General features: G+C 41.1%; 1 protein-coding gene and 1 long non-coding RNA gene across 2 annotated transcripts in view; both read left to right on the plus strand.

Moving 5' to 3' along the window:
- Pcnx2 (pecanex 2) overlaps window positions 1-19,747 on the plus strand; it is a 205,321-nt gene that overhangs the window by 149,679 nt on the left and 35,895 nt on the right. The window contains exons 25-26 of the mRNA XM_010622007.3: window positions 8,643-8,701; window positions 12,747-12,962. Of these exons, the coding sequence (XP_010620309.1) occupies window positions 8,643-8,701; window positions 12,747-12,962 (275 nt within the window). The remainder of the gene's footprint in view (window positions 1-8,642; window positions 8,702-12,746; window positions 12,963-19,747) is intronic.
- Window positions 5,375-7,864, plus strand: LOC117285459. Its single transcript, XR_004516486.1, has 2 exons — window positions 5,375-5,449; window positions 6,310-7,864. It is a non-coding gene; the product is annotated as an uncharacterized LOC117285459 (long non-coding RNA).

The raw sequence follows: 19,747 nt of genomic DNA on the forward strand, positions 1-19,747 counted from the left end.
TTTTTTTGGTACCAGGGATCGAACTCAGGTCCCTGCACTTGCAAGGCAAGAACCACTGAGCTAAATCCCCAGCCCTATCTTCTTTATAAGGCATTTCACAGAGCAAAGTTCTAAATAATGCAATTTTAAAATATTTCAAATGCACCCAGTCTATTTTCCAGGTTACTACACTTACTAGACCAAACCTCTGCTAATTTAAATGGAAAATCATATAAGTATATTTTTTAGTCAAAATGTAGTAAAATTGGAGTTAATTGCAAGAAAAATTTCCCAAATTCCTCAGTATGTGTAAACTAAACAACATTTTTAAATAAGCAGTAGGTCTAATAATTTATAAAGGAAATTTGAAAATGCTTTGAAATGAAGTAAATTGAAATTATAGTGAAACTTATGAGATGTAGGTTAAGCAATGTTCAGAGGTAAATCCATAACTCTAAATGTCTATATTAAAAATAAGAAAACTATCAAATAAATTACTTAATCTTCCACCTTAAAGAATTAGAAAAAGAGGTCAAAAACCTCCAAAGCAAGCAGACAGGAAGAAATGAAGAGATTACAGTGGTGATAAATAAAACAGAGAATAGAAAAATAATAGAAAACATGAAACCAAAAGTTAGTTCTTTGAAAAGATTAACAAAATTGATGAACCTTTAGCTAGAATGTAGAGGCACCAGCTCAAATTAGTATTAATCAGCACGTTTTTATTGGCCTACTGTAACAAAAGCAGTATAAAGGAGGTCTATGAGATATTTCATTTCAATAAATTAGTTAACCTAGATGAAATGTAGAAATGTTTAGAAACCCACAAACAATTAACTAAAAAGTGACTGAAGAAGAAAGAGAAATGTTAATAAACCCATAATAAGAGAATGAATCACTAACCCCAAAAATTCCCAACAAAGTAAAAGAAATGCTCAGAATGATTATATACAATATTTAAAGAATAATTAATGCTAGTCATTCTCAAACTATTCTAAAATGTAACTGGAAGAAGAGCAATCCTTTAAATCATCCTGCGGGGCCAATATTACCCTGAAACTAATACTAGAGAAAATCCTCCAATGAAAAATAAACTTCAAACCAATCAATAACCCTTCTGATATAGATGCAAAAAGTCCCGAGAACCTAGTAAATCAAGCTTTTCAGGGTACTAAAAGAGTTCTGCAGTGTAAAAAGTGAGTTTTGCCCTAAAATGCAAGGGTGGTTCCACACATAAAAATATATCAATATAATATACCATATTAATAGAATAAAGAGGAAAGCATATCATCTCAGTTGATATCAAAAAATCATTTCACAAAAATACAAAACCCTGTCATGAATAGAAAACGCTAAACAAATAGGAATAGAAGGGGATATTCTCAATACGATAAAAAGCATGTATAAAAACCCCACACATAGCACTGTTGTTAGTGTGGAAAGATTAAAAGCTTTCCCACTAAGATCACAGACATGACAAGGATGGTCACTGTCATCGTTTCCACTCAGCGTCATACTGGAAGTTCTAGATAGGGCAATTAGGCAAGGAAAGCAATGTACTGGAAAGGAAGGAGCAAAACTGTCTCTGTTCACCAGATGGAGAGTGTTATATATAAGAAATCTTAAAAATACCCACAAAACAACTATTAAATCTTGATAATTGAATTCAGGAAATTTGCAGGATACAAGATAAACATACACAAGTTAATTATATTTGTATATAGCAGCAATCTGAAAATGAAAGTAAGAAAACAATTCAGTATGTAATAGCATTCAAAGAACAAAATATTTAGGAGTAAGTTTAACCAATGGAGTGGAAGCTATGAACACTGAAAACTGTAAACCTCATTGGAAAAAAACTAGCTATAAATAAATAGAAGATATGCATATTCATGAATTTGAAGACAGCGTTGTTAGGAAGGTAGTACACCCAAGTTGATGTAGATTACCGTCTAAATTATAACTGACCTTTTTCATAAATGGAGAAGCTCATCCTAAATTCATATGGAATTTCAAGGGACCACGAATAGCCAAACTATGTTTTAAAATGGTGAAGTTGGAGGACCAGACTTACTGGTTTCAAAACTGACTACGTAGTTATAGTGTTGCTATAAAATAGGTCTAGGCACAGGATAGACATAATTCTGGTAGGTCAAGAGGGTAGAATTCTAAGACAGTCAAAAATCCATACATCTATGATTTTCCACAGGGTGCCAAGCCTGTCCAGTGGGGAAAAGGGCATCTTCTTTGACAAATGGGGCCAGGATGACTGGGATCTGTATGCAGAAGAGGCTGTATCCTCTCTCATACCATATACAAAAATTAACTCAAAATATACAAAATAGCTGAAAGCCATAGTGGAAGACTTAAAATTATAGAACTCTTAAAAGAAAATATAAGGACAAATTTTTATAATTTTGGATTTTCAATGTGTCCTCATATAAAACACCAAAGGTAGTACTATGCATTTCTCTTTTAGCACTGCTTTAGCTGAGGCCAAATAATATTGTATGTATATTTGTATTTTCTTTCAGTTCGGTGTATTTTCATTTCCAATTAAACTTTATTTTTGACTCATGGATTGTTTCTAATTGTGTTGTTCATAGTTTTATCTTATGATTTATAATTCTATAGTTTTGTTTTTGTGATTTTATAATCATACCATAGTATAATGTGCTTAAAAATATGGTGATTTGGAAAAGCTAAAATGAGAAAAGTAGTAAAAGTATTAGGCAAAGATTAACAAATTAAAGCTATAATTGTGTTGGGCTGGGGATTTAGCTTAGTGGTTCCCAAGTGCAGGGCCCCAAATTCCATCCCCGGTACCAAAAAAAAAAAAAAGCCACGATTGTGGTTTAGTCTTAAACATATAAGAATTTGGAGCAGAATCTATTAAGATCAAGGACTTTTTTTTTTTGTACCAGGGATCAAACTCGGGACTTTATGCTTTCAAGGCAGGCTGCAGAACCACTGAGCTAAATTCCTGGCAGGATCAAGAACATTTTGTAATGTTAAAAACTAAGATTCACAATGAAGGTAAATGATAAATATCAATGCTTTAAATTACATTGCAAGATTCACAAAGGAAAAAATAAAAAAGAAACATGATTAAAAAATAAAAACACAGCCATGGTTGGAAAGGTAATTCACTTTTTCTCATTCATGACCAATTAAGCAATTCCGAATCAGATGAGGATATAGAAGACCTAAATAACATAATTAAGAATGTAGCTCTAGTATATATGACAGAACACACATACACCCATACACAGTACATATGCACAAAAACAGATATGAGATATACCATTCAGGAATATTTCAAATCCTTGGTTATATATTAGGCTATTAGAAAGAACCCACCCTTCTGTAATTTCTACTAAATGCCTTAGTAGCTCATTACTAGTAATGACTTGGTAGGTCCTTATGACCAATCCTCCCTAGTAAAGGCAACTAAAAGAGCTAAGTGAAATATAAGGGAAAAAATCAACAGTTTTCTTATAATTTAAAGTCATTGGTTTCCCCAAGTCTTCAAGGTACTAGAGAATTCAGACAAAATCTCAAGAAGGTAAGCACCCAACACAACAGCCAAATTATCAAAGAGTGTCTGCCAATTGGAAGAAATGGCCACACTGAGCTGTGCTTGGGTCTTGAAAGACAAATTAAGAAAGGCAAAGCCCACAGAACAGCAGGCTGCCTCATTGGTCTGGCCATCCTGTCCTCAGAAAACATCCCTCTTACCAAGCCTTCCTGGGGCACATGGGAACCAGCAGCAAGCATGGCAACACTGACTTTGTTGGAATGAATGCGGTTATCAGAGCAGCAGCGTGAAAATGAAAGCCAAACCCAGATGTGCCTCTTGCACGTACCCCTTCACAAGGAATTGGTACCTTTCATGGAAACTGCAGCTGCCTTGATTGTGCAGATCTCCCCAAGGAAACCCTGCCCAGGAATAGATGGATTTCTTCCATTCTTGACCCCACCTGTGTCTGCTTGCGGTACAAACACCATCAAATTTTTCACTCCAGCTAATCATGTTGGGCAAATTATAGGAATGTTTCCACTGTAAATAGTTGATATATGCTGACAAAGAGGAATTTATTTTTTATTGAGTTTATTGGTACATTTTAGGTATACAGTACAGTTACATTTATTATTGCGATCTTGTACCTTTACATGACAGGTCTTGGTTCTCATTTTTCCCCTTGTCCCTGCCTTCCCTTCACCCCCTCCTCCCCTTCCCCTTTACAAACACTTTATTTCCATTTTTTTCATTTTCTCCTATATTTTTTCTTTCCATTATCACCTTTCCCCTACCCTTCCCACTTTCCCTACACCTTTAGCCCCTTTTCTTCCTATTTCACATTGTCAATTATCTCATTAGAATTTTATGTACTATTATAGTTTATTTCACACCCGAGAGACTATTCGGTATTTACACATGTGTGACTTATTTATTTCACTTAGGAGTATATTCTCAATATGTATCCATTTTCCTATGAATGAATCTAATTTCTCATTCTTTATGGCTGAATAGTATTACATTTTATAGAAAATCCACATCTTCTTTAACCAGTTTCTAACTGATGAGCAAATGGGCTGTTTCCAAGTTTTAATGTGCCACTATAAACATAGTGCACATATATCACTGTGGTATGATGCCTTTAATTCTTTTGGAAAGATACCCAGCAGCGGGATGGCTGGGTCAAATGGAACCTCTAGTCCCAGCTCTTTGAGTTATCTCCATATTGATTTCCATAGTGGTTGCACCAGTCTGCACTCCCACCAACAATGGAGAAGGGTTCCTTTCTCCCCACATCCCCACCAACATTTGTTATTGTGTGATTTCTTGATAGCAGCCATTCTTTGTGGGGTGAGGTGGAATCTCAGTGTTGTTTTCATCTGCATCTCTCGAATGACCAGTGATGTGGAACATTTTTTCATATATTTACTTGCTGCTTTTTCTTCTTTGAGAAATGTCTGTTCATTTCAGATGCCATTTTGAATCAGGTCTTTATATTTTGGGGGGGCTGATTGTTTTGAGTTCTTTATATATTCTAGATAATAGTCCTTTGTCTGAGGAGCAGCTGGTAAAAATTTTTTCCCACATTGTAGATTGTCTCTTAGTTCTGTTGATGGTTTCTTTTGCAGTGCAGAAGGTTTTTAATAGGATAGATCCAAGTTGTTGATTCTTTCTGCTAATTCCCGTGCTACTGAGGATTTGTTCATAAAGTCTTTTCCTATGCCAATGTCTTCAAGAGTTCTGCTTAACTTATCTTCCAGCAAGTTTAGTGTTTCTGTTTTAATATTTAGATCTTTAATCCACTCGGATTTTAATTCAGTGCATGGTGAAAGATAAGGGTCTTGTTTTAATCTTTGGCAGGTTGAGATCCAGCTTTTCCAACACCATTTATTAAAGAGGCTATCTTTCCTCCAGTGGGGACGGTCAGCTCCTGACAAAGAGGAATTTAAGGTAGTATCATTAAACTAATGTTAAATCATTCAAGTTGCTCTGAGAAAACCACAGGAGAAAGCCAGTGTTTGCCTAGGGAAACAGACCTGGGAGTGGGAAGGCCCGTTGGAGAGTGAAACCAGCCCTGCTGTCTGCTCACATGGGGAGAGGACCCTCACAGTGAGTCCACTTCTCTGGAGAAACCTCAGGAGGTTCGTGGTTGTAGCTCAGGATGACACTATCCAACAGTGCATAGTGACCATCAAGCAAGGGCTAAGAACATCACACATGCAATCACAAGTCTAATGCCTCGCATGCTCCCCCTGAGACTGAGGGTGAGTTCTAAGCCCCACTTTCTCTTTGAGCAACAAATTTGATGTTATGCGACAGGACAGTTGAGGCAGAAATCCAATTACTGAGCTAATTAGCACTTGGAGTGGTAAGCACAGAATTTGCAGGAGGAAGTTACTAGTGTGAGGCTTAGATTGCCCAGAGTGGCTGACACCTCACCTTCTGAGGGAAGTGACGGGGAGCCAGAGGCCCAGGGGTGCCTGGTGGCCTCAAGGAGCCATTGCTCATCAGAAGTTAGCACTGTGCATTCCAAATAGGCTATTGCCTTTGAAGAGAAAGCTTTCCAGTGAATGTTGTTTCAGAGGGTGTTCTCATTCCCTAAGGAGTCTGGTAAATGACTTTCTTTTGGCTCAGTACCAGTGTAAAAATTGTTTATTCTGCTGCTGAAAATTCCATTTGTCCTAGGTCTTAAGGTGAAATTAAAATTCCATTTAGGGACCGACCATGCAGACATGGGATTTCAGCCTTCATTAGGAAGAATTTTGTTGTTTGCTTTGTTTTTCTGCTACCCTGGGCTCTTTTATTTCCAGAGTTGCCATGCGGGTGTTTGGAAGGAAAACTGAAGCAGTGGCAGAGTGGTTTGTGGGGCACATGGCCTTCTGGAGACGCAACAGAATCACGGCGTTCTCCAAGCCATCCGCGAGGTTATCGGTTCGTCTTCATTCACATGGGAGCTGGCCCAGCGGTTGTCCAGTGTTTGAGGCAGGCATGGGAGAAAAACTAGAGGTTTCCCTCCCTGGAATGTAGGGCTTTTTATTTATTCAAATTGTATTTTCTTCCCAATATCTTGTTATTTGCTCTGATTCCCACAAGACAAGTTCACAAAGTACACACTGTAAAACCTTCTTGAGCACCATTCCTGACAAATGCTTGCCATGTATTAAGTCATGTGGAGTATGTCAATGGTTGTCTTTAAACATAAGCCAAATTAGTGACACCAAGTGATAGCCTGTCTCCTTCTTCCTACAGGTATCATGGGGACCAAACCCACAGCCTTATCTTTGGCTGTTCACTAATTCAGCAACTTCTTACTGACTACTGTGTGACAATTAAAACCCAAAATGTTGCTCCCGTGGCATGTAGAGTCTAGTTTAAGAGGTAGATTTAGTCAGATAAGCATAGAGATGTGTAGGATGTGCTGTGGAGTGAAGTCTCCAGAGTCAGCTGACCTGGGTTCGAATCCTGGCTCCTCCAGTTATTCAGTCCATTCCCTTGGGCGCTTTGCATCTCTCTGGCGCTTAACTGTGTTCTTTGCAAAAGTGGGAGTGACAACAGCATCTGTCTCAGAAGGAAGCTGTGTGAATACAATTATCCAGAAACTGGAAAGTACCTGTACTAGGTGCACAACACAAGCAGGTGCTGCATGAACATGAGTGGCCAGGCATAATGGTGCACACCTGTAATTCCAGGACTCTGGGAAGCTGAAGCAGGAGTATCATGAATTCCAGTTTAGCCTGAGCATTTGGGAAGACCCTGTTTAAGCATTTAGGAAGACCCTGTTTCAAAGTAAAATATAAAAAAGGCTAGGATATAGCCCGATGGAAAATTCCTGGGTTCAATCTCCAGTACAGAAAGAAAAGTATGGAAGAGAAAAACAGCACAAAGAAGGGAATCACCTGGTTCAAAGGTCACAGCAGCTTCCAGAGAAAGCAAGTGGGGGAGACACAAGGGATGAGAGGCCAGAGAGAAACAGTGAGGGGATATAAAGGGACAGCTGCAAGGACAGGGAGCAACAGTTGCAAAAGATAAAGGGGAGGGTGGTACCCAGAGCCGATGGGGAGAAAGAGGACTCTGTGGCTGGATCTTGGAAAGCAAAGGGCAGGATGACCACAAAACAGGCCTGGTGGGTTACAGTCCTGGCTTTCCAACATGTTGGTGGACCCTCAACGTTTTCACTCTGTGCTCAGCACTGACAAGAATTTTTTGAAATCCATTTTTCAGCGGCTAACACATCAGTTTGGACAATATGAGACTGCCATGTTTATCACTGTTGAACCTCATCAGTTTTGGAGGTTTGACACCAATTTCTTATTTCATCATTGAAAGAATGCAGAAACCACAATATATCTCTGATGCAGAAAGGCAGAATAGCAGAGTAGACTATTACTTTTTAAAAAGAGTTTTGGGCATGTGTGAAATTTGAGAAAAGGTGAAATTGAAGGGTACACATGGGTGGTCTGCATCTGTAAGAGGTCAGTTGTAGAGGCTGTTGTTGATCATCCCTACTCAGAAGTCTAGAGCAAGTCTGTCCCTCATCACTGACTCAGAAGCAAGGGGTGGTCTCCACTGCATGGATTTCTGAGTTGTGAACCAAGGTGAGCTGTCAGGGAGGAATCATATTCAAAACTGGTTCTGGTGGCCATTTGTCACCATGGCTGCAGACCATCTGTCACCTCCTAAGTTTGTAAGAGGTATTTTTATGTTAAAAGTTCAACCTAAAAAAAGGTCTATAAGAAAGAGTGTGCCCAAATCATGTGAGCAAGTGGAGACAGTGAGTACTGATGTTCTAGAATCGACCTGGAAAGAGAAATTCCTCTGTGAATGAATGCTGCTCTTGGGTTCTAAAGGTGGGGGGCTCTTCCTGGAAGTTCGTATTCGTGATTTTTACCCCATGGATCTGGTGCTCAAAGTTTTTTCTGACACAAGGCCATCCTCTCAAGTCAGAGAACTGCTCATTTCTAACTTCAGCATACTTCTGGTGCCTGTACCCCACTCTTTTACAATGAAACTCTCTTTCTACAGCACCCTCCACTTTAAGCGTGGTCTCCTCTATGTGTTCTGCTCACTGCTCGGCCCTGTAAACCAGCTCTCCGGCTGGGCAGGAGCTATTCTTGACCACCTACTCTTTTGTGGCCCCTTCTAGCACAAGGCGAGTAGACAATTCCAACACAAGATTGGCGGTCCAAATTGAAAGGGATGCAGGTAAGAAGACCTTTTGCTACTCTATTTTCTATTTCTGCATTTTGTTATATAGATGGATCCCTAAAGGGGAAAGTAAGTACACTTTTTAAAATCTTAGTGGAGACAATGAATATCTTGGTAAATATACCAACTATATAATAAAACGAAGTAAGCAGACTGATCAAGCAGCCTGATTTGGTTTGGAAATGCATTCCTCCATTATTTAGAATTGATTAGGTACTTATTCAGCATGGAATAACTATGTTAAGATACTTTATTTTGTGTATGACAAACATCAAACACAAGTTACAAACATTGGGATGGTCTTGCTGGGGATTTAGCCCAGTGGTGCTGGCGTCTGCCTCACAAGGGCAAGGTCCTGAGTTTGATTCCCGGTAACAAAGAAAGAGAGAGACCAAACACATAAACTTCGGGATGGTCTTTTAAAAGAAAATCTATTTTTTTGGAAAAGCATTAGCCTTATACTGTCTTTAAAGATAAACCATTCTAGGAACCAGAATCAAGAAACTTTGGCCAAAATTAATCTTATAGAAGGATTTATCAGCTAGAAAATTATTTGACTTTCTTCTTTTTGTAACCTATTTTATTTTTAGCCATTTTTACCTCTTCCTTCCTCTTATCCAGAATGCAAATTTCAACTGTAATTGAAAACCACAGGTCTTTTATTGAAAGAATTTTATTGTTCCTATTATCAATATGGATGCTTTTGTGACTCTGTAGAATTGAAAATACTATTGAGTTGAAAATGTGTGTAATACCTTCAGCTTGCAAAACTTCATACCTTCGCAACAAAGCACATTGGAGGGTCAGTTATTTCCCTGTGTGATCACAGGTCTGGCTGCAGCTGCCCAGCATCATAAAACAATCAGACCACATACTGCCAGCCCAGAAAAAGATAAAAATTCAAAATTTGAAAAATGGTTTCTATTCAACCTATACTGCTTTCACATCATTATAAAGTTGAAAATTGTTAAGTCAAACCATCTCAAGTCAGTACTATCTGTATTTGAATTGCATCTATATGATTAATATAAAATCAGATTTAAAAATAAAAATAAAATAAATTAAAAAATATGGAGAGCCAGGCTAATTTTTGCTGTAGAACTTTCTGTCCTCTAACAGGAGTGACAAAACTCTCTTGGTGTACAGCTGTAAAACTTTGTGACATAACAAGGCCCCCAGTGTCATCTCTGTGGACAGTTACATAAGCACATAATACTTTCAGCTGATCATCATTATCCTCTCATTTTCACTAATTATGCAGATGTGTGGTCAGTGTGTACTAGGAAGATACCCAGAGTCAAATCTCTACTTTTAGTGATTTTTAATTGGCTTGTTTTATTCAAATGTCAAATAGTTTGAACACTTGTGAATTTCTCATTTAGGTCTTTCCTTTAAAATACTAGAGTCTAAAAGTCATCTTTAATTAGTATCTTGGATGTCTATGATTTGTCGAAGAAAATGAGCATAAGAGCAGGTCAGACAGCTTCCTGTGCGGAGAAGGCCAAGCCAACTGATGCCTTATTCAAGCATGTGGTGCACTCAGCACTCAGCTCCTCCCAGTGGTCATAATTGGGTGATAAGTGTACCCTCATCAATGCAGGTTTTAACTGGGGGCAGTTCAGCAAAGATCCTCACTATCTCATAATCTTACTGCACTGACTTCTTAGCAACAGGCTGTGCCCTTCTGCATATGTAAGTAAACTTGGGACGTCTCCACCTTGCTGAACCCACCATCCTGCCCCATGTCCCACCAGCACAGAGCAGATACTTCAGTGAGACCTGTTATCTTGGATTTTCCAGAACCTGTTTCACTCCAGTAGAAAATGCAGGGGGCATCTTGGATTTTAACTTTCAGACATTTCTTCTTTAGAGCAATACTGTGCCTCTCTGGCTTTCCAGAGCCAGTACCCCACCCCCAAGAATAGCTGCTCCTAAAATAAATTCTTCTCTTCTAGAACTTCTACCCACACGACCACAGACCAAGGAGACTTTCTACTTTTTCAATCCTCTCTTTAAAAACTCAGATCTTTCAGCTTGAGAGATTCCAGAGGAAGGGAAGAAACAGGAATATCCAGCAGGGACCACGTGGCCCAATTCCACCCTCTCCATGCATGCCCTGACCTTCCACCGGGAAGCAGGGTTTCTGTCATCCCATTCCCTTCCTGCATCCTTTCTTCATCCTCCCTGGGCCTCACCATCCACTCAGTTAGAGTACCTACAGCTATCAGGCAAATGGCCCCTGACTGCACTAGTTCCTGGGGAAGAGGCAGAACTAGAGCTCCAGGTCTTTGCTGGAGACACGGAAGTTCATAGTCACTGTGGAGTGCAGCCTTCGCACTGCAGATGTTCACTGCGGGGGACTCAAAGTCCTAGTTACTAGTCAGTGAATAGCCATAGAGGTCTCACCTATAATCACCTAAATTGGCCACAACCCCAACGTGCTGCAGCCCACTACAGATAAACACATTGTAGTGCAAAGGACCAGTGCTCCCTAAGGAAGAAGGAAAAGCACAGATGCGCACACAGCACAGAGGGTGCCAGGTCTAAGTGTAGTCATATGATGGCTTGCTTTTCTCAGGACTCTTGGAGTGGTACCCTGGGCAGGATGGCTTTCACTCTGCATGAAGTGTTCTGCAAGTAAGCAGGCTTTGTGTGCCTATGGAACTTACCAATATGTGGCACTGATTTATACATAGAAAATGATAATTTACATATATGCACATATGTAATTTATATTATAATAAAAGATATATTTTATATAATATGTAATAATTAATAAAAGATATATTTTATATAATATGTAATACTAGCAATAATTATATTATATATCATAGCATGTATAAGCCTAAATATAAATATAAATTTTTGCTGTTTAGTATCTGCAAATTATACCTTACTGACTTTAACACATAACAAAAAATGTCCCAGAATTACTTGAGGGGTGTGTTCCTAAAATCATTTCTCTTAAACTATGACCTATGATGTCATCTATATTTAACAGATAGTTCCCACCACAGGTTGCACATTCTGCCAGTACCGAACTAGGCTGCAAGCATAAGCCAAGTCAGATCTTGACCTGTCTTTATTGAATTTATGATGCAGTAGAGAAAGCAGATGTTAATCAAATAATTTTATACCTATGTAAACCATAACAAAATTCCAGAAATAAGTGCTTCAAAGAGGAACACAGTGCTGAGAGCCTGTAACCAGAAATTTTCTGGCTAAGGGTTAAGAGGGGCAGCCTGGGGTGGGGGCAGCATCAACAGAGCACAGGCGAGCGGGACACATGGGTTTCTGGACTGGGCACAGATTTGTGTTGAGTGGGAAGGAAAGCAAGGAACAGACAGCACAGTGCCTCTTGAGCTGGGTGACTCAGGACAGTCTGGCTCTGTGATTGACCTGTGATTGACCAAGTCTACAGTCACCCTATTGCAGGCCGTGCAAAGAAGTCCTCTTCGTCTCAGGGGGACTGAGAAGGTTTAGGAAATGAGGTGGGATGATGCTGAGTATCATATTCTGGTTTTCAACTTGGAAAGCTCATTCTGGCTGCAGGTCCTGGTGAGAAAACAGTGAGCCACAGGGCCAGGGGTGTGGTCCATAGGAGAAATATTGCTACTTTTGGATATGAGGTAAGAGAGATGGAGCAAGGTAGAAAGATTTTTAAAAATATAAGAATGGGATAAAATGGAGTGGAAAAAAAAGTCCCTCATGGGTGTGGGGATGGCAAGATGATCACTCAAATAGAAAGGTGGGAAATAGGTTTCCTGACTGGTGGAGACTCGGGAGATGTTAAGTGAGTGTGCAGGTCTAGAGCTCAGGAATCTCAGTGGGAGATAAGAATTTGTCATTTGCAATCATTTGTCACTTATCAATGCATGTACATAGCAGATATTGCCTCAGAGATTGTAGGGTGAAAATATAGGATCTCATATAACCCACTAAAATGGGTGAAGAAAAAGTCTTTTTATATATCTTAACCTGATGACAAATCGTGCATCACAGAGGTGAGCACTCACTAACCATATTTCTTGTCTGCCTATAGGAGGTGATGACAACAACCTCAATTCCATCTTTTATGAGCACCTGACCAGGACACTTCAGGAGTCCCTCTGTGGAGACTTGGTTCTTGGTCGCTGGGGTAACTACAGCTCTGGTGATTGCTTTATTTTGGCTTCAGATGACCTCAATGCCTTTGTCCATCTGATTGAAATTGGCAATGGGCTTGTCACATTTCAACTCCGAGGACTAGAATTCCGAGGTAAGCATTTATAGCTGCTATTGGAGTTCATTTGCATGCGAAGTGTTACTAAGAAACCATCATGAAAGAGGAAGAATTTAAGCTGGGAATGGTAGCTATAATCCCAGCACTCTGGAAGGTTGAAGCAGGAGGATTTCCAAGTTTGAGCCTAGCATGGGCAACTTAGTGACTTTGTGAGACTGTTTTCAAATGAAAAATAAAGGCTGGGGATGTAGCTCAATGTGAAGGCCTGGGTTCAATCCACAGCACCAGATAAGATGTGTTGGGGGATTCAATGCTTGATGTTTGAATGAGAATTGGGCGGGCTGCTGACTGCTACCTCTAACAAGGTGTTTTGATGTGAGCAAATCCAGACAGCTGGGGAGTAATGACATGAAACATCATCATGTGTACATCTGTGGACTAGCAAAGCAGGACACTGGTGGGTTTAATCCTTCTGGGAAAAACTCAGGAGCAAAGAGAGGCCGTGGAGCTGCCCTGGCTCTAGTTGGAGTCGGCCAAATTCCAAAGAGAATCTGGACACAGAGTTGGGGTGACAACTGATGTTTTGGAGTTCTTTTTCTTCTGCAGAATGATAATGTAAGAATGGCTACCTTATAAAGTCATATGATTGGAGAGGTTTCATGTAAATGGAGCACTACTTGAACGTTCACTGCTTTGAGGCTACTGAGTCTGACCCAGTGTTTCTGTGACCCAGGAACTGGAGTTCTGTAGTAGAGCAGATGGGAAGAAATGTAACATGAACAAGCACATTTGTCACTGTTCTTGGAAGGAGGCAGATAGGGTTTGAGATCAGAGTCGCTGCACAGGGTTGGCTGAGGAGGTGCCCTGGTACAGTATGGGCAACTATCAAAGGAGGTGTGGGAAGGAGGGAGAAAGCTCTTACAGCAGTAGAAAGTAAAATGTGCTAAATGCAAGAATCAGCTGGGGATTTAACTCAGTGGTTCTGCTGCCTGCCTTGCAAGCACAAGGACCAGAGTTCAATTCCCAGTACCAAAAAAAAAAAAAAAGAATCAGACCACAGCCTTGGAGAACCAACAGCTTGGAGCAGACTGAAGTGTACCTGCAGCATGGCAAAGGAGAGGCTGGCAGCCGAGGAATGTGCAGTCCCACAGCCAAGTCAGGGAGCATGTGGGCCTCTAGAAAAGGGACAGCTGGCCCTCTCTACGCTCTGAGAGACTGCTACAGCAGCTCTGTGCAGTGTCCTGGAGAGAGGCAATCCGGGAAGCAGCAGACTGTGTATGTGGCCTGCACTGTGACCTCCCAGCCAGAGATGGCAGCAGAGGAACAAATGGGGTGAGTCCTTCTAAGTGAACACAGCCGGGCTAGATGCCAGGGCGGAAAAACAGGGCTCTGAATTTCCCCAGGGTTCCAGGTCAAGTGCCTTTGTGGGCAGTGGTGCACTTACCAAAGAGGGAGGTCTGGACAAGAAGTCAGATCCTCTGGCTCAGAGAAGGGGTGTCATCAAGAGCTCCTTTTTGGATATTTTTCTTTTAAAATGCCCTTGACTTGTCCAAGTGAGCACATCGAGCAGCCATTTGCACACAGAGCCTTTGTTTGCTTAGTAGCCATTGGTTAGTGCTGAGGCTGTGTGAGCCCTGGGCAGTTGCCGTGGATAAAGAGCAAAGACCTTAGCCTAAGGGAACATGGATCCCCCAGAGCAGACAGCCCTGTGTGGTGCATTCACTGCTACCTGAGACTACTGCCATGACAGCATCCCACCACAGCCACCTCTGGGAACAGAAGAGGGTATTGGGATCATGTCTGCTCAGGGTCACGTAAGCAGAGAAAAGGATGAGGTTGGAAGGGAGAGAGGAAGGGCTTTCCTTGGTAAGGTGGAGTGGGGTGGTGACCAAGAGGTACTCTGTTGTTCATTGTGGTTTGCAGCAGGTGTTTGTAAGGATATGGTCAGTAGACAGTATGTAGCTGTCCAGAGCCTCTTTAGAACAAAAAATACCTTTTTATCCAAGAACAAATAACCATCATTCTCCATCTTGAATACCATTACTAAAAATAATCAAGTCTCCCAGTTCTGTAGATGAGAATTTTTAAGGATTAGTTTGTGGACATATAAATTAGTACAGAAAATGATGTTTGTTCTAGAGCAGTAGGCTCCATGTTTCATTTATGCACTCTGTGCCTTTCTTGGAACTTCAGGTGGAGAAGGAGGGAAGAAAGGTTATTGGGTAGAGTAGTGGTCAGACTCCCCAGAGAAACAGCAGAAGCTGAGTTTGCCTTAGTTTTTGCCTAGGTGCTAGAAAATGCCACCAGAGGTAGAAGTTAAGTGTCTCTGCTGTGGTAAGGTAGTAGAATCTCCTCTGAGATCCTGAATTTCAGCTATTTTGGAGAGTTTTAGTTTTTCCTGGGATCTGAGGGAAGAAGTTTCAAAACTAACCTAGTGGCACATGAGTTATGGTTTCTATCGCAAGTTCCTCACTGTTTTCAGCCTCATTAGCCAACTTAACCCATCTGTGAATTTAAAGGCTTCAAAATGAATTAAATTTTAGAAGATTGTGGTCCTTTTCTGTCTGCATCTCCTCACCACAGACAGGAGACCTTCCCATAATTTTGGTCTTAGCTCCTGGCAGTCATCTCTTGGAGTGTAATGAACCACTGCCAAACCCATGGCTTGGGGTGAAACCTCCATGATCTCGGTGTGGGTGGCCACCACTTATGCTGCAGCTCCCCCCTGATGTCACAGATGCAGCTGCCTGTAAGACACTCAGGGTTCTAGGTATGGAGTCCAGGATACTCTAGGGGGCTGGACTAGGTGCCTTCACAGCTGGTGAAGCCCACTGGTTTAGGGTTCAAGAAGGGAGAACATGGACACTAAGTTCTTTTAAGGCCCAGCCTTAAAAGAGTCAGGTGCTGGACCACTTCTGCCTTGTGCTAGTGATCAAATTCACTCCCACGGATAATGTGGATTCGGGAGATAGAGAAAATGGCGCGGCCACATTGCACTGGAGTGTGATGGCACAGGCATGCATCTCAGGAGTCAATATTACAACAGACTCCTGAAATGTCATCAGATGGGACACAGAAAGATGTGGATGGCATGCCCAAGATGGGCTATGGTGGTGTAAAGTGGGATCTCCTGGGATTCCTCTCTGCTATGGCTTCTTGTTTCTTTTTCTTCCGGCTAACATGTCAGAAATGTCACCTGTCTGTAAGATCACCCCAACACTATCACAGCATTAAGAAAAACTGCTGGGGTCCAGGGATGTAGCTCAGTGGTGCTGCTGCCTGCCTTGTAGGCACAGGGACCTGAGTTCTATCCCTGGTACCAAAAAAGAGAAAAAGAAAAACTGCTGGTATGGAGTCTGCCTCAGTCTCTCTCACTCTCATACCAGAGGTGTTGTCAGACTCGGCTCTTACTGTGGAACCCCAGTACATTAAAAGAGCATGTTTCTGGACAACCTGAACTGTGCTTTTTTTGCAGGAAGTCTGGCTGACCTTCATTGACTACATTCCTTATATCTCTTTGCAACACAGACCATGGTATTCCCGGGAGAGTTTGCTTTCTTTTACCTCCTTGAGTATTGTTCTAAGTTTTCTTTCCACACATTTCACTTTTCTTTTTGAATTTTCTATTTTCCCAAATAGCAGCCTTTATTTTGGATAAATTTAATTAACTTCTGCACAGCCCGGGGCAGTCAACAAACAGATGGGCTCATCTCTCTCCCACAATCCACAGGAGGATCAAGCGGTGGGAACAGGAACTGCTCATGTGCAGGCACTGAGATTCTGGCTCTTTAACCCTCTCCCTTTTTAAAAATCTGGGATAGGGAACAAACCTAGAGCCTCTCACATCCCAGGCAGGCGCTCTACCTCTGAGCTACACCCCAGCCCTGGCTCCTCTTCTAGACATGAAAGACACACCTGAAGTAAGGCCAGCTCTCCATAGCCCTGAGCTAGGAAACTTTTTCCCTTGAGGGTGATGCTTCTTATCAATAGGAGCTCTGAGCTAAAGCCACAGAAACCAATTCTAGCTGCCTTAAGCAGCTGGTAGGACTTAAGGGATAATGTGTCCAAGGGTATGAACTTGTTGACCAGGCTGGCAAAGCAGAGTTGGTGGCTACTGGACAAGTGCCATGTCCAAAATCCCACCGCAGCTGAGGAGAGGCCTTATCTGCACAGAGGATCCAAGTACTGCATTCATGTTGCCCACACCATGGCCTGGACACTGAATGCTCCTCTCCCCAGAAACTGGATGAACACCCCTGTTTCTGCCTCCCTTCCAGAATGCACTCCTTTGACATTGCTTCATGCATTCCTGTTCTATTCATTTTGGCTCATGTATCCAGAGTAGAAATAAGTTCTTTTCTTTTTAACCTAAGAAATCAGGACTGTTGTTCCCTTGCTGCTTTGGGGTTCACAAGTACTACTTCCATCCACCAAACTGGGCAGCATTGAAGGGTTGATACATCAGTCACTGCTTTAAGTCTAATCAAGGTAACAGAGCACACAGGAAGGCCAACAGGGTGAAGGACAGCAAGTTCAAGGTTTTTCAGAAGAAATGGAATCTGTGGGGTTGGAAATCTCAGCTAACCATCATTCGAGTAAGTGTATACAGAAAGATGAAAAAGTGATACCTGGTTATCTGTTCAACCCATTTCTGTTCTTTCCAGAACATCTGGATACAGTCAGGAAGGAGCATTAAGGAAACAACATAAGAAGGGAGAATGAGTGGAGAAATATAGTGTGAATGTTGGACAGCTTAAAAAGCTCACTTAGGCTAGTGATCATGAGTTTAAAGAGAGATCTGTTAGGATGACTGTGTGCTTTTCTCTCAGCCGCAGTCAGCACAGGGCAGCACTGGAGTTACCAGGTGTGTGGTTGAGCCAAGTGGCCAGGAAAGGGCCAAGGATGAGTGCAGGAGTGTGGTTATGATTGTGATTAAACCACCTGGTCACAGAATGTGAGCCGAGAAAGGAGCCAAGTGAGGGCGTAAGGTTTGTAGGCAGCAGAACCCAGTGATTGACCAATGAATTGTGGGCTAGCAAAGGACAAGGATCATCGAAGTTGAGGTATTTCAGGAAATGAGCTGACAACATAGGAGGTAGTTTGCTGGAGAGCAGGATGTTTGAGGCTGATATTCAGAGAAAGGAAGCCATTTTGGTAATTGAAGTCTTGAGTTATCACCATGGGAATGAGGGAGGGAAAGAAGAAAGGGAGGGGGGAAAAAGATTGAAAGAAGGAAGGGAAAGGGGAAAGAAAGGAGGAAGGAGAAAAAGGAAGGAAGTTGGTTGGGAGAAAGGAAAGGAAGGAGGGTGATTAAATACAAGAATGAACAACCATTTTTTGAAAATCTATTTGCATTTGATTTAAAAATTACAAGTTTGCTTTACCAGAATGTGTTCCTAATATTCCTAAATATTGCTACTTTTGTGGGGTACTGCAGCAGCTCAAGTTTCAGAGCAAATGACTGCCTTGGCCACCATGGAACCTCTGGCACAAGACACTGAAAACAAAGACGAATTGTCACATTCTGTAGGGTCTGGAAAATATCAGAAACCAGGATTAATGTTCCTGTCTGTGTGAAATGTTATTAGCCACTCATAGTTTGGCTAGCACCTCGTAATCACTGGCCTCCAGGGACATTTGGAAATATCTGTGTAAGCTAATCTTATCGAAAGCTAATCCGGCCCAAACCTTTATCTTAAAGGCTGATTCATGTAGAGCCCACAGCTCTCCCAGTAATCTTGAGACTATCTAGAATTCTCTGCGTGCCAACATTGGGATCTTTACTGAGTCCTTAATTCTTATGTGTACAAACTTTGAATAATCTGTTACATCCCTTGGTTCCAAACTTTAGCCATAAAATAATAGGTTCTCTGGTCTGAATTCCAAGATACATATTTTTCTTCATTTCAAGTTATTTGACCCGTTAGTGGGAGAGACAAAGGCTTGCTGGTCTCTATAGCAAGTCTGGGGGAAAAAAAAGTATTTCCTGTGAACATTACCAGAGTCCACACATCTTAACATTCTACACTTAAAAGAAGTCTGTGAGAGAAAAGGAAGCTAATACAACAGTGAAGGAAATATAAATAAGGGAAGACCCAACACCTTTGTGTAAAGCCGAGAGCTTTGTGTTTCCTCATTTGTGAGGGAGCAGAAGTGGGAGAAATCATTTTATTCACAGAGATAATTACAGTATTCTATATTTCATCATTTGTTATGCCTGTGTTTCTTGTCCAACCATGTGTACTGAACTGTTTTCTTCATATGGGCTGGTAAAGAAAAAAGTAATTCAGAAAAAGCTTTTGTGATAAAAGAAAAGCACTAATTTTAAATTCTAAAGACTAGACCCTTCCATAGGGTGAGTGTCTTTTGAGAACCAGTGTCCTTATTTACAGAAGGGCAACTACATCTGCATAACTAGGTTGGTGTATGAGACATCACTTTTTAAGTTGATCAGTGTCACATAAATAGATGGTGTTGTGAAATACAAATACTGGGGAAAACAATGCTGTTTCATTTAAAGTTATTACACCACACTTGAAATCCAGTTTGTCAAACAGGTCATAGGAAACATTTTATTCCTATGGGCAGATCTTAAAGTAAATTGAGGCTCCGTGGAATATAAAATTGTTATAATAACAGAATCTCTGTTATGCTTGCAGAAGCAAATTGTAAATCTTTCTAATATACTTTTGTCTTTTTTTTCCTGTACTGCACACAAGTCCAATACACTTCTCCTTGATTCTCAAGGTCATATTTAAAAGACATGTGGGTCCAGTGTTACTGAAGGACTGGATTGGAGATGCAGAGAAATGGCTTGCTCA

Source organism: Fukomys damarensis, unplaced genomic scaffold (genome assembly GCF_012274545.1).
Source record: "Fukomys damarensis isolate Sample0158 unplaced genomic scaffold, DMR_v1.0_HiC HiC_scaffold_10, whole genome shotgun sequence".
In the NCBI taxonomy this organism is placed as follows: Eukaryota; Metazoa; Chordata; class Mammalia; order Rodentia; family Bathyergidae; genus Fukomys; species Fukomys damarensis.